This window comes from Zootermopsis nevadensis, unplaced genomic scaffold (genome assembly GCF_977971745.1).
Source record: "Zootermopsis nevadensis isolate Lab colony 2312 unplaced genomic scaffold, Znev_1.0 Znev_ptg000003l, whole genome shotgun sequence".
Taxonomy (NCBI): Eukaryota; Metazoa; Arthropoda; class Insecta; order Blattodea; family Termopsidae; genus Zootermopsis; species Zootermopsis nevadensis.
In genome coordinates this window covers 8,495,098-8,510,560 of record NW_028259135.1, presented here as the reverse complement: position 1 = coordinate 8,510,560, position 15,463 = coordinate 8,495,098, and the positions used below count along the sequence as shown (strand labels likewise).

The 15,463-nt window shown below is 38.4% G+C and overlaps 1 protein-coding gene across 3 annotated transcripts; it reads left to right on the top strand.

Moving 5' to 3' along the window:
- Positions 1-4,109: 4,109 nt before the first annotated feature.
- Positions 4,110-14,421, top strand: LOC110830807 (ribosomal protein S6 kinase alpha-4-like). 3 transcript variants are annotated; one of them, XR_015533524.1, is made up of 12 exons: positions 4,110-4,271; positions 5,504-5,699; positions 6,407-6,525; positions 7,819-7,923; positions 8,901-8,964; positions 9,510-9,716; positions 10,445-10,560; positions 11,138-11,245; positions 11,968-12,045; positions 12,300-12,400; positions 12,826-13,618; positions 13,702-14,421. XR_015533524.1 is itself a non-coding variant. In XM_087342340.1 (11 exons), the coding sequence occupies exons 2-11, from the start codon at positions 5,681-5,683 to the stop codon at positions 12,962-12,964; spliced, it is 1,056 nt and encodes a 351-aa protein (XP_087198466.1). In that variant the 5' UTR covers positions 4,110-4,271; positions 5,504-5,680; the 3' UTR covers positions 12,965-14,421. The 3 variants fall into 3 exon arrangements, 2 of the variants coding, with proteins under 2 accessions (XP_087198466.1, XP_087198467.1); XM_087342340.1 differs by having other exon boundaries at positions 12,826-14,421; XM_087342341.1 differs by lacking the exon at positions 4,110-4,271 and adding an exon at positions 4,912-4,982 and having other exon boundaries at positions 12,826-14,421.
- The last annotated feature ends 1,042 nt before the right edge of the window (positions 14,422-15,463 follow it).

The following is a 15,463-nucleotide window of genomic DNA, read 5'->3' as shown; positions in this document are numbered from 1 at the left end:
CACTGCCTCCACACTTACGAATTCCATTAGGTCGAGCGTGAACAGACACACACCAGCAGGGATGGTCTGGCTGCTGCAGCGGTCACAGAATTACCCGGCCACAAGGTTCCCACAGTGGAGGCTACATACATTCTCCAAGATCCCTATCGAAACAATATCCGAAGGGACCCTCAACATGTGGTCCGCAGTTCGGATGCGACAGTTCATTTTATGCAATTTGTAAGAGAACTCAAAAAATTCCTTCCGGTCTTCTGTGTAGTACGGCGAATTGGCAGAGACAGGCCTTGTTATGCATCACAGTCTAATGATTTCAGAGAAACTGTCATATGCTGCAACTTCTCTTCAAGCAGAGTAAGGCAGGTCATCTGTCTATTCATTGTACAGAAATTCCATATCTAAAATAAGAATAGGAAACAATTTGTCACCTGGATATCAAGTTACCAAAGGGTTACGTCAGGGATGCTGTACATCACTCACATTATTTGAAATTTAGGATTTTTACTTGGAGACGGAGTAATATTCCAATCTCCGAAACGTCGTTTTAATTGGTTATTGGTCTTGGACGATGGATAAAGTCCAAAGAATAGTTTGCTTCAACATCTTAAGAGAGACTCGAACCCTGGAAATTTTCTTGGGTCGTTCTTTTATCGCTGCTAATTTCCTGTCAACATAAACCATTCTTCTTGTCTGGAGTCGAACCCAGTGTCGAGGCCTTCGTTTCCGTAATCTCCTCTTGGAGGCAAAAAAACTCTGATCCTGGCGCCGTTGTTTTGTCTCGCTTAGATTCGGAGTTAAAGGAAGCGCCCTTGAAGGAAATCGAACTCAGGACACTTTTCCCAGTCTTCTGATCTTCCAGTGTTCTCTCATTTGTCTTATGGAATAATCGCGCCAGGTTTCTTCTTCACAATTCTCAAGCGAACGAGTAAAGAAATGTCAACCATCAATTTCGATTTCCACAGTATTTACTGAGGATGAAATACGACAGTTTCTTACAAATTCATCTTCTGGGTCTCAGACAGTTTTCGTGCTTGTGACCTTAGTCAGTCAAATCATTTCCGAGGAAAAAGACAGAATTTGCCTTAGCGCCATTCGTCCCTAGTGGTCGCTATCCGAACAACAGAAAACATCTTCCCCGGGATTCGAACGAAGGAAACATTTTCTCTGACCCAGGGGCGATGGGCTCTACAGCACTCGGACCCCTTAAAAATCATCTTTAAAATTAATCAAGTATACTGAAGCCGGGCGTTATTTTTAAATAAGGGCAATTGGAAATGCAGTTTTATCTTCGTATCTCTTCCGAATATTTTTAAATTTATTCTCTTCTTATAGGAAAAGTACTTATTATTAATTATCGACTTTTTAAATTTATGATTCAATGTAACCTAATTACAAGTTATATTAATTCTTTTTGTATTTTTTAACTACCAACAACGTGTAAATATGGACCGACAACAATGGTTATGTTACCTAAGAAAGTAATTGTTGCGTCATCTGTTTACTCGACATTGTTGTGTTACATTGTTGCCGTCAGCAATAATGGTCAGCTTTTATATGAACTCATGCGTGCATTGTTATGTTACCTAAGAAACTAATTGTTGCGTCATCTGTTTACTCGGCATTGTTGCATTAGTATATATTGCCGTCAACAATCCGCTTTCGTCATTCCTGAAAGAGCTTTGCTGTGAGTCGTTTGTGGAACAAGTGCGTCGTAGAGTAGACAATTTTGTGCCGTTAAAATCGTTTTAGAAAATCACAGGTACTTATCTTATATAAGAATTATTAAGAAATATTTGAAACTGCCCGTGGACGTCGTGGTCTCGTACAATTAAACAAAGTTTTAGGTAAGGGATTCTAATTTAATATTATTATTATTTGCAATTGTATTTGTAATTGTCTATGGTTTAGTGAGGGTTGGTGTGCAATCGTTAAACATTCACATGCCAGCAACTCGATATGGAAGATCTCGTTGAATCTAGAGGACTCTACTTCTGTAATGTTGCCTACCGGAGGAATTCTGTAGCCACCTTCGTCCTTAAGGCAGAATAGCAGCTGCTGGTTGTATCTATGTCGTGTTATTGGCAACGCCCGATCGTCTGATTTTATTTGTGCTGTCACGAATACTAAACAATTTGAGGTAGAACTGTTTTCTACAGCACGAGTTTGTTGTACTTCAAATACCTTCTGCATTTATGGTAAATATTTCAACTTTCCAGCAATACGAAAAAATCTCTTGAATTAATTTCGGAACTCTTTAAATCGGAAGACGGTCTAAAAAATATTTTAGAACTGCAAATAATCACTGCTCGCAATGCAACCCATAAATACAGAATGCAGCGTTAAATTTGCTAAAGCTGATGGTTCATGCACGAAGTGTCGTGAAAACTAAGAAGTTTTCCTTGAGTTCAGTGCGTAACAGTAGCGAAAGTCGCTTGATGCTTTTCAGTTTTAAACGATGAGGAACCAACTGGCAAGCATGAAACCTTCATATTAACTGCTGGCATCGAAGTGAAGGAACGTAAATTCTGTTTCTCGGAATAAAATCGTAGAAGGTCAATGCACGTGATCCTTCTTTGATAAAAAGCCCGGAAAAACTTTTTGATGGATCCGAGACATGATTTATTTAGACAAGACACATTTGAAATTTAATTGGGTAACGACTATTTTGATAAGGAAATCACAGAAGTTTTACTTGGCGCTAGTAGGAAGTTGGGGATGCGGTTTTACGAGCTTTTCCTCAGTTGTAAGGCAAATACAAGGGCACAATTTAAAAGGAGGGTGGCCCGCCACTCCCAAATCATTGAGACCTTCAGCTGACGTGAGCGACCTCTGGGTTCAAATTCCATACAACTCTCCAACCAAAATCCTTTCCAAGAAGGACGAGTTGCCTCACGCGATATGTACCTCTCATCAGCAGCAACAGACCGTCAAGGCTTTCGCCGCGACCAAACTCTCGTTTCAGTTATGAGGCTCTGTTTACCATTTCCAGCAATGCGTTCCTTACGCAGGAATGGTGTTTTCCTAAGAGAGACTTGGGTCTGTGACCTAAGATCCTGTAATTTCCTCTCCGAAACGAAAGAATTTTGCACTGGCGTCGTTCTCTTAACGCGGATGTTTTCCTGTCAACATAAACTATTCTTCTTGTCAGGAGTCGAACCCAGTGTCGAGGCCTTCTTCTCTCTGATCCTGGCGCCGTTGTTCTGTCTCGCTTAGATTCGGAGTTAAAGGAAGCGCCCTTGAAGGAAATCGAACTCAGGACACTTTTCCCAGTCTTCTGACCTTCCAGTGTTCTCTCATTTGTCTTATGGAATAATCGCGCCAGGTTTCTTCTTCACAATTCTCAAGCGAACGAGTAAAGAAATGTCAACCATCAATTTCGATTTCCACAGTTTTTACTGAGGATGAAATACGACAGTTTCTTAAAAATTCATCTTCTGGGTCTCAGACAGTTTTCGTGCTTGTGACCTTAGTCAGTCAAATCATTTCCGAGGAAAAAGACAGAATTTGCCTTAGCGCCATTCTTCCCTAGTGGTCGCTATCCGAACAACAGAAAACATCTTCCCCGGGATTCGAACGGGGGAAACATTTTCTCCGACCCAGGGGCGATGGGCTCAACAGCGCTCGGGCCCCTCAAAAATAATCTTTTCAATTGTAAATTTTTAAATAAGGGCAATTGGAAATGCAGTTTCTTCTTCGTTTCTCTTCCGAATATTTTGAAATTTATTCTCTTCTTATAGGAAAAGTACTTATTATTAATTATCGACTTTTTATATTTATGGCTGAATGTAACCAAATTATAAGTTAGAGTAATTTTTTTCAACTACCAACAATGTGTAAATATGGACCGACAATGTTCAGCCTTTACGTGAACACCTGCGTGCATAACAATGCAAGAAAGAGCATTGGAATTTCCAAACCACACCTGCAACAATCTTGGCTGAGCATGACGTAAGGATCTTTTCTAGTTTCTTAAACATGCCGTATAATAGCCTGAATGAACCGTATTGAACTCCATTCCTTTACCTAAGAAACTAATTGTTGCGTCATCTGTTTACTCGGCATTGTTGCATTAGTATTTTTTTTTTGCTTTCGTCATTCCTGAAAGAGCTTTGCTGTGAGTCGTTTGTGGAACAAGTGCGTCGTAGAGTAGACAATTTTGTGCCGTTAAAATCGTTTTAGATAATCACAAGTGCTTATCTTATATAAGAATTATTAAGAAATCTTTGAAACTGCCCGTGGACGTCGTGGTCTCGTACAATTAAACAAAGTTTTAGGTAAGGGATTCTAATTTAATATTATTATTATTTGCAATTGTATTTGTAATTGTCTATGGTTTAGTGAGTGTTGGTGTGCAATCGTTAAACATTCACATGCCAGCAACTCGATATGGTAGATCTCGTTGAATCTAGAGGACTCTACTTCTGTAATGTTGCCTACCGGAGGAATTCTGTAGCCACCTTCGTCCTTAAGGTAGAATAGCAGCTGCTGGTTGTATCTATGTCGTGTTATTGGCAACGCCCGATCGTCTGATTTTATTTGTGCTGTCACGAATACTAAACAATTTGAGGTAGAACTGTTTTCTACAGCACGAGTTTGTTGTACTTCAAATACCTTTTGCTTTTATGGTAAATATTTCAAATTTGCAGCAACACGAAAAAATCTCTTGAATTAATTTCGGAACTCTTTAAATCGGAAGACGGTCTTGCATTTATGATTGACTGCAATCTAATTATAAGTTATATTAATTCTCTTTGTATTTTTTAACTACCAACAATGTGTAAATATGGACCGACAACAATGGTTGTTACCTAATAAAACTAATTGTTGCGTCATCTGTTTACTCGGCATTGTTGCATTAGTATATATTGGCATCAACAATCCGCTTTCGTCATTCTGTTAAGAGCTGAGCTGTGAGTCGTTTGTGGAACAAGTGCGTCGTAGAGTAGACAATTTTGTGGTGTTAGAAACGTTTTAGAAAATCACAGGTACTTATCTTATATAAGAATTATTACATTACATTTTATTTCATTATATAATCGAGACGTATTTACGTCAGATTCTCCGAAAAGGTCCGTGGTTCGACTGTCAACCAATATTTCTTGACATTCCTAATCACTCGTAGCTTACATGAAACCGGTGTATTTTAGGCCTAAAAGTTAAATGTTTCCGTATTTTGCAGAGTAGCAAGTTTGCATCGCAACAAACTTTCTACGTACAAAAGAAACAACGCAGAATCACGAAAACTTGTAGGCTATAGTAAAACCTCTACAATATATTTCTTAAAGTACGACATTTAATGGCGGCTTTCTTTTGACGTAAGTACGTCTTTACGGAAGGGTCATTCGGCAAAAAAACCTAACGAAGGTGTGTAAGATCCATATCAACAATGTGTAAATATGGACCGACAACAATGGTTATGTTACCTAAGAAACTAATTGTTGCGTCATCTGTTTACTAGGCATTGTTGTTACCTAAGAAACTAATTGTTGCGTTATCTGTTTACTAGGCATTGTTGTGTTTCATTACTGCCGTCAACAATCCGCTTTCGTCATTGCGTTAAGAGCTGAGCTGTGAGTCGCTTGTTTAAGACGTGCGTCGTAGAGTAGACAATTTTGTGCTGTTAAAAAGACCTTTTAGTTTTGATTAAATTGTTCATTGTCAACCCACGTCTTTTTGTCGAGCAATGCAGACAATAAAGAGTGGTAAGTGGAAGTGGATGTTTAAATTTCTTTTAATTTGCTTGTGTTTAAAATGGATGTAATTATGTAATGGGAATACCGAGATAAATATCGCAACTGCAACTGTCTACTAACAAGCCAGTGTTACTTAAAAAAGTGTTTTCGGAATTTAGTTCCTAAGAATGAATTCTTATTTGTGATTTAACATTACGTAGAAATGTCTTTGAATATCACAACTTTATAACAAACTAGAGACGTAGGTTGCAGTGATTAACATCTTTTTTGTCTGGAGGTATTAGAAACTATGCTTGGGAGCCCTAATTTCAGACGTTTAGGCTATCGGCTACAAAACTTAATATGCTAAAGAATAAGCACTACATTTGCTAAGTTCAAATATTTAGAAGCAATAACAAATAATCAAAATTGTATTCATGAATAAATTAGGGACAGATTGCATTCTGAGATCGTCTGCTACCACGAAGTTCAGAATCTTTTGTGCTCCCATAATTTGTGTACTAGATTAAAGATGATCTACACAAAAAATACAGCTCTACTAATTGCGGTGGTTGGATGTGGTAAAAGAGCAGTGCTTTTTTAATATAGTATTGACAGTAGAGATTCATTAAAAGAAAGGAATTTCTTGAGCAGACGAGTGTCCATTTATCGATGAAGACCAAAATATGATGCGCACTTTCACGATCTTACTAATGGTGTGATTTGTGCTGTTGCAGTTACGTTCTTACAAGACAACAAAGACAGAGATCTGACACGGCTGGTAAACGAGGAGGATAAAGTAGAAGTTGTTGTCCTTTTCCTGGCCATAACGTTAATGATTTTATGTATTTTCATGGTAGGTACAATATCACTCTATCTGACTGAACATGTCAGACTAAAGTCCTGAGGTGTAAGAGTATACACAAAAGAATGGTGCGGTTTCAAAACTTAATAAAAACTTTATCTCTCACCTTACACGGGCACAACATACACCGTCAGCGGCGACAACTGTCCGCGTTAATTACAGTCCTTCAATGTGTGCACCCTGGGTCACACGACACATCCACACGGCAAACAAACTCGTCCGATCCAGCGCTGTGGATTGAGAAGCACTCGTACATTCCTGTCGAAATGTCCAGTTGTAGAATGTAATCGTCATAATTGGTATTCAGTTGGGGTAACAATCAGCTTTCCAACATGTCCAAAAATGAAAGCGCACCGTTCTTTTGTGTAAGTGGCAAGTAGAAAGAATTACGTAATGAGTTACTTGGCAGTTCGTAAACTTTTAGATTAGCCCAGTCAAGTGGAGCATTTAGTTGCCACGAAGGAAAGAAAGAAGGGCCATGCAGTTTTCTTTGGATGATAATGAAAGTGAGAACTTTGTAAATACACAGAAATAAAAATTAGCGACAATATAATCATGTGAAGTGGAGTAATCTCACTCCTCAAGATTCAGTGATGTGTCTTGGTCATCATGATAAATCTGGAGTGAATTTCATGTGTCAGCTAACCGACATTTTTAGAGGTGCTTGCTACTTCTGTCACCAGGGAAAAGGATCAAAACTGATGTGTCAATTAACGTCCTAGGAGACATTCATATTCATATTTGTTGCTGTGAGAACCTAAAATCTCACCAATGTCAGGGGTGACCATGCACCAGATATTTAAGCAGTTTCTTAGAGATTAGACAAGCACTAGTCCAATCAGAGGGCGATAATCTTTGTATCAAAATGAATTGCACAAATATTTTGACAAAGAATATTCATTTTGGTACCACTGATCCAAAATAAGATATGCATTTATAGGAAGTGTATTTTTTGAGGGCTGGTGTACACACATGATCAATACATTTTTAAAACAAAACAGAATAAATGCTTCAAATACAAATTTGTTGGTTGCTTCTGTTTATCAATATCTGAATGTCGTGTCCCTCTGTTTCATTTTGACACATGTTTAAAGTCACGAGTTGCCAACACTACTGGCTCAGCACTCAACTTTACAGGTCTCTTGTGACGAAATGTTGGCACTCCTGTTTCATATTGAGGAAGTTCAGTGCTGAAAGCTCGGCCTGCATATTTTTGTTTTGCCAAATTCATTGAAGACCTTTCCATAAATAACACGTGTAAATGTTATTTCCTCTTGGTTGCAGTTCCTTATACAACAGATAAAAACGATATACAATGTGACTGTCGCGGCCATAATTGAACTTCGTGAGACAGTGAGATGGTGGCTTCCTGAAGTGGATGTGGGGTCGGTAAGTCTGGAGCTCTTTGCTATCATCATTTTTCGGGGTGTAAATCTCAAACTTAGTCAAAATTAATACTTTTGAAACAATCAGATGCACACAGCAAGCAATATTTAAATTGCCGTACTTTTTTATGGGTGCTGTAATTATCATATTTATTGAAGATTTTTACACCGGTAGCAGAGTATTGTCACATAAGCCTGTAAATGTTATTTTCTCACGGTACTACGACCCCCTCAGGGGGTTGCTAGTCCCCCATCGGGCGCCTCCCCAGGTTGAGGATAGGCAAATGCTGTTGTAGCTGGCAAGTGTTTGCTTAGCACTCCTGCTTCATATTTAGGGAGTCCTAGATTCACATCTGTGCCCAGAGACCGAATATCCTGACATTTTCAAACTGGAAAAGTAAATAAAAAATATGTACTTAAAGGATTATATTTTATTTCATTGGTTTTAGTATTTGAAATTAAAGTAAATCCTTTGAAGGCTTTATAAAGTCATGTTCATGTAGACCTGCTATTATTACTTTTGATACAGGTTCAACTATTTTAAGATAGGTCCCAGGGATGAATTTCTACTAAAAGGGCAATGAATGTCAGATTCTGTAGATGCAGGGAATTTATTGTCCACATGAGCACCTAACAACAATTCATGTCCCTTCGCCACGCATTTAATGAAACTGAAAATTAATGACCTGCATAAAGTACACTCATCAGGTAGTATATGAATGATACACCATGCAGGATGAGATGGGCAGGACATACAGCACACACAGGAGAGATTATAAATGCTCTGTAGAGGGAAGAACACTCATGAGACAGCACAGACGAGAGGGAAAGATTAAAACATCTTGTATGTGATGTGTGGGTATGGACTGGACTGATTTCAGAATAACTGTTACTTTTCTAATGTGTATGAGGAGTTTTGTAACTTTGTCAATTTGACAAGCAGACACTGACTAATTTGCCTGTCATATCCTCTCTTTCCAGTGTTCGCAGCCTCACCCAACAACACTGAGATGCTTTAAACAGCTGAAAATTCTAGGGGAAGGAGGTAAGTATAAATTTCTATTAGCACTTGCCTATCTCTGCTGATAAATAAAGGCCTGATGTTCTGTAATCCTCTAGATCAATGGGCAAAATAGTAGAAGTAGAAGCACCAACAGCTGTTACTGTAATCAGACATGTGATTATGGTCAGTGGATATCTAACCACAACATTTACAAACTCTAAACCAAATCTTTATTAACAATGTTTGAGCAAAATGAAGCATCAGAAATACAAGACGTCATGGTGTGGTTGAGAACAGTTGGAAACAACTCAAAATTCTTTTGTGCTTACATTAAATCAAAATACACTTTTTGCCAACAATACCATTCTCTTTCTCATTGCTGAATATTTTCTTGAATGTTGTCTGTGTCTTTATCTTGGTACAGATAAAGACCCACAAATTCATTATGTTAGTACACAATCACATAAATGTTTGATATTCTCAAAGGTTTATAAACAATAATGATCTTTATAAAGGGACAGTCTACAAATACCTGAGACCACTATTGAGCAGAAAGAAACAAGAATCATAACCGTGTACCGTTACAGGTTTTGGAAAAGTTTTCATGATGAGGAAGAACTGCGGCGTGGATAAAGATAAGGTATATGCGATGAAAGTCATGGATATACCCATTGACGGCAACTCAGCATATTACCAAACAGAGTTAAAAGTCCATAAACTCTGCCACAGATTTCCATTCTTGGTAGAAGTCTATTACGCCATGAAGACAACGTCCAAGATCTTTCTCGCACTTGGTGAGTACATAAAAAACAATTTCCAGCGTTTCACCTCATTTTTCTAGTTTCGGAATTTCTTAGTTTCTCTTTTTAATTCAATGGTCACTGCCAGCACCTGCAACAGAGGGAACGTTCTTCGTGTCATTCAATATTTTTAGGACCACATTCAGGGTGCCTTCAGGTTTGAGTTAGTTATTACTTTAGACAGACAGACAGACAGTATGTATGATATGGCAAATCCTCCTGCTGAGCGAGGTGGTCTGCTGTACTGAGTGTACGTACATCAGTTTGAATGATTCCAGTAAACACGTGTTGCGTGCTGTGGTGTTGACACACTGTCCTATCATCTTTGCTCAGAACTGATAGCTGTATACAGTACCTATAGTGTACATAGCTGTAAAATAAGTTTAAATTACAATTTGTAGAACGGGTAGCACCCACCATGTCGACCGGAGGAAGAAAGGTCAGCATGTTATTTATTTATTCCTCAAACACCGAGTGCAGTGTCCTGCATGGGCTGTGGGTTTTGTCTCGCAACAGGACCGTCTACAGATTGTGTTTCATCCCTCACTGAGGAACAAATCTGCTGCTTCTTTGTAAACAATCTTTCAGTTTCCAGTCTTCTGCAGAGGATCACATTGCAGTAACTCCATTGTCAAATTCAACAGATAACGCAGTAGCACTCACTGACCCCTAGTATCATTAAGTGTCCTTACAGTAACAATAATGCATTATTATTTTTCCAGACTATTATCCTGGTGGAGACTTGCGCAAATTGCTCTGCCTGATCAATTATTTTACGGAGGCTGAGGCAAGACTGTACCTAGCGGAGATAATCCTGGCTGTGGAATACCTGCATCAAGTAAGCAAACTTCCCTTCACTTGTCTGAAATAAACTACCTAAGTGGCTATGTGGCCGCAACAGTTTTTGATTGCATTCAGTACTTTATTTCTGCTCTGCATACATCATGTAATTTTTCTTTCTGTGGGAAACAACAATAACAGTACATATGGCATTTTAATTAAATTGATAACTAACTAGATGGCTTACCGAACCCGAAGGTTCATTACCGAATCAACCAAAGCCCTCCACCGGACCCTGTCTCCTTCAACTCCTATCTCCCATAGATCCCGCCTGAATTTATCCTCCCATCTACGTCTAGATCTCCCCAGCGTCCTCTTCTACTCAGGCTTTCCAAAAATACCCGGTGCACACCTCTCGCCCCATCCATGCGCTCCACATGCCCAGCCCATCTCATTCTTCTCGACTTAATTACCCTGACAATACTGGGGGAGGAGTACAGATTTTTAAGCTCGTCATTAAAGTGATATCTAGCAGGAAACAAAATTGTAATACTAATCTTTCTACCACGTTTAGAATGCAACATGTCCCATCTTTTATGAAACTGTGCAAAAACTCGTTAATTTCTTCCTTTCAGATCAATGTCATACACCGTGACTTGAAACCAGAAAATATCCTAATTGATGCACGCGGCCACATCGCAGTCTGTGATTATGGGCAGTGCGAAATCTTCGACGACACAGAGGTAAATTTAAATCTGCCTTATCTTTACCTGCAGGGTCACATAGGCTACATGGACCAGTGTCTGTCTGGCACTACTGCTTATTTCAGAGCAATTCCAAATGGAGAAAGTGTAATAAAATATGTCACAAGTTCTTTCAATTTGACGGGATGAACTCAGAACTAATACCTGTAGCTCTATTAGAGTTTCATAAATTGTTGCTGTTATGAAATTCAGAAACCATTAACATATACCAGATATGAAATATAATACATACGTACATACTTTGAGGTTTAAAGAAGGGGCAGTATTGGATGCTTAGGGGGATGAAGCAAGGGGCTAGTCTAAGATATAAAAAATTAGAAAATTTTGTTCAAACAAGAGCTACTTTAGATTTTTCAGCCTCAATGAAAAAATGTGTACTTATGATGGGGAAATTATGGAGTTTACTTACAATGGGATGGACATACAGTGAGAGAAGAAATGCTACATAATACAGGTGGGAGAAACTCCTGCACTTTGCTAGCTTGGAAAAGAGGGGAGCGGATGGGAATACAGTATTAAGACAAGAGGGGTCTTACAGATATAGGTTATGAGGGCAGGAGTTGCTGGAATTGTCTAATTTTCATGTCTTCAGTCTAAAGCCAAGCTCAGAGCTTTGTTCCAGGTACCAAACAGTTAATTTCTAGTTGCTTCCTGTCTCATATTTCTGTCACGGTTATTTAAAATGATTTTTCCATCAACAGGACAAAATTGCCCAAGGGATATGCGGTAAACCCCAATACATGGCCCCGGAAATGTTGCGAGGCAGTGGATACAGCTTTGTGAGTATCTCATACCCTGATAGTCGGAGAACAACGAGTCATTGTTTTATGTTAAGTATGAATAATGTAAACTAGTAAGGCAATGCATTATAATCATCTGAGGGTTTGGAGCCACAAAAGAACCTGCAGGCAGGAGATGAACACAGTTCCTTCCTCAATTTCTCTCATTCTGGAGACTCTCGTGAAATTTTTCAACAGTGGGAAGAAGTGAAAATGACTGATTGCAGCCATTCCCTCTTTTTGAACTGTTACAGGAAGTCGACTGGTGGAGTGTTGGCGTAATCGCATACGAGATGTTGGTAGGCCGCTGGCCCTTTGAAATCCATGGCAGTGACACCGATGAAATGGTGCTCAAGTAAGTATTCAATGACCCAGCATATGCGTTCACTGCGAACATCACTTCAATTTGAACTGTTACATCCAGATCACTTTGAGGCTAACACATTACTGCCTCTTTCAATGTCAGGAGAGCAGGGGCACACATTTTAATCGCAAGGAAACAAAATGCAAGTACAAACATTACGAAAGCAAGTTTGTGCAGGACATCGATAAAATGTGAGGCGTCTGTAATCTAAAGGTTTGCAAAAGCCAGGAAGTAACATATTTTGACAAGTACAATTTTCCTTGACTCTTGTATGACCTGCGTCAGAGTTCTCCATGCAAATTAGATATAACCAAGCAGTTTAATGGAGCTGTCACAGGCATTAGAAATACTAATTCTTATGGCATGTTTAATAAGAATGTTTTAAATTGTAAATACAATGGACCTGTCTTTCACAGTAAAATCCTACAGAACATCGTACGCTTTCCCATAAGCTTGTCGCCAGATGCGGAAGACCTTGTCCGGAAACTCCTGCAAACGAACCCATCTCAGAGACTTGGCAAACAGTACACCAGGGATCATCAATTTTTGATTTGAGGATTCACATGAAGTAGAGATAAGTTACAAATAAAACGAAAACATACAAAATAAATGAGCCACATTCACATACACAGGAAAAGAAACCAAATTCATAACCAAATTATTTAAAGAAAATAAAATAAAAACAGCCTTCAAAACAAAAAACACAATAAAAAACATCCTCAAACAAAAACCAATAATAAACATAAACAATCAATATAACTTACCAGGTATATATAAATTGAAATGCAAGAATTGTCCACTAATATATATAGGTCAAACCGGTCGTACTTTCACACACAGATACAAAGAACACATAGCAGCCATAAAACACAATAAAGATAGTTCTGCGTACTCTAAACACATTCTCAATACAGGACATGCTTACAACACAATTGATGAAACAATGGACATAGTAAAAATAGTAAAAAAAAACAAAAGACACAGAGATACAATAGAAAAATATCACATATATCAAACTTATAAACAAAACATATGCCTTAATGATAATAACATTTTGCTTAACAACCCCATTTTTAATGCACTCCAGTACCTTGACCCCAACCCTGACAAACCACCTTTCACCCACTAACACCGCAGTCAATAACCAACCTCGCTCCGATACGATGTACTTCTGATCTCTCCTCTTACAACTTCGATATTACTTCTCTGGTAAGTTTATACGTTTACTTTCATTTATTTATTTTGTTTTCTATATTCAATTTCATTAATGGTTTGAATCCTTTAATTCACAGACCAATATACGCAGCATTAACATCACTCCGACAATACGATTGCATCAATGATATATAACACAACAACAAATGTTGATACAATATGAAAAACGAAGAAATTATAAGAAAATTAGAAAATTAGTAATTGAATTAAGAGTTTATAACATACAACTGATGACGGGTCTATGAAACCCGAAACATGTCGAGAATGTTCCATATGTAAATCGAGTACTCGATACGGAACAAAGGATAATATTTTAACCATTTAATTATCTTATATTACTTTATTGTGATTGACGGACAATTTTAATATATTTTAATACTATTTTTAAATTCTGGAAGTCGAAAGCTACGCGGTTAAATTGAAGTAGGAGCACCAATCTCGTGTGTTCCTGGTTTTCCTCAGCATGTCCATGAGTTCAAATAGAGCACAGCCACCTTCCTCATCCTCCTGCAATGTCTGTAGCGCTCGATCAGAAAAGTGTTTTGTTTGAAGGTCGCTTTCTACTTGCGCCCTTTTTACTGAGAGTGGATTGCGAAGTAAAAGCATTTACGAATAAGGTGCAGTGGCAACCAATCTTTCTCTTTCTCTATCCGTCAAATGCTCTTTCACGGGCGAGTGTTTTGAATTGGCTGATGGATAATTGTGTGTCAGAGCTGAAACTTAACAATATTGGGGGAGTGAATGTTTTTGTTTTAATGCTTATGTTTAATAAAATATACTATATTATTTTCATTACACTTGTGGCGAACGTTTGTCGAACAAATTCCAAAATATGCTTGTTGCGGGTAAGGAATTGGCCTGTAAACCCATAATGGCGCGTGTTGTGCTTGCATGTGCTACGTAACAGCGGCATTGAAGGGGAAGGGGCGAGCATGATGTCATAGCCTTACCTCTTTACCCACCTTCAAGCTACTTCAAAATTCGTATCGACACTGACTGGTCTTCAGCTCGTGTATTTCTTGGGACAAGTTTTCCGATGGCAGAATTTGACCTGACAACTTCGGTGACCCATGCGTGAATTAGTGGACATAAAAATGTGATTTAAAGAATCAGGGTCTGGTTTAAATTGGATGAGAACAATCCGCAGAGGCGGGCTGCTGTGAATCTTCGATTAAATAAATTGCAGATGGCTTCTAAGCCAGCTGAGCCACCACCAGCTTCTCAAGGAGAATTCTATTACGTCAATTCAATAATACGTTCAGTAGATGAGCGATATAAGTCTCCATTGTGACATGGATTAGACCCAGAAAGAGATAACAATTATGATTTCCATCTCAGTCTCCTTGAAAAGAGAGATCAGCCAACTTCAGAGGCATTAAACTTCCATTCTCTACGCCAGAACTGCGAAACATGCGTCCCTCAAGTCCCCCGAAAACATTTTCCCTGGTCCAGGGGTGACGGGGTCAACAGCCCCGAAGCCTTGAAAAATTATTTTTAAAATTAATCAAGTAAAATAAAACCCGACGTTATTTTTCAATAAGGGCAATGAAATTGAAATTCCTTCTTATGCCTTTTCTCATTATTTTGAAATTTATTTCCTTCTGATAAGGAACACATTTAATATTAATTATCGACTTTATATATTTATAACTGAATGTAACCAAATTATAAGTTAGAGTAATTTTTTTTCAACTACCAACAATGTGTAAATATGGACCGACAATGTTTAGCCTTTACGTGAACACCTGCGTGCATAACAATGCAAGAAGGAGCATTCGAATTTCCAAACCACACCTGCAACAATCTTGGCTGAGCATGACGTAAGGATCTTTTCTCGTT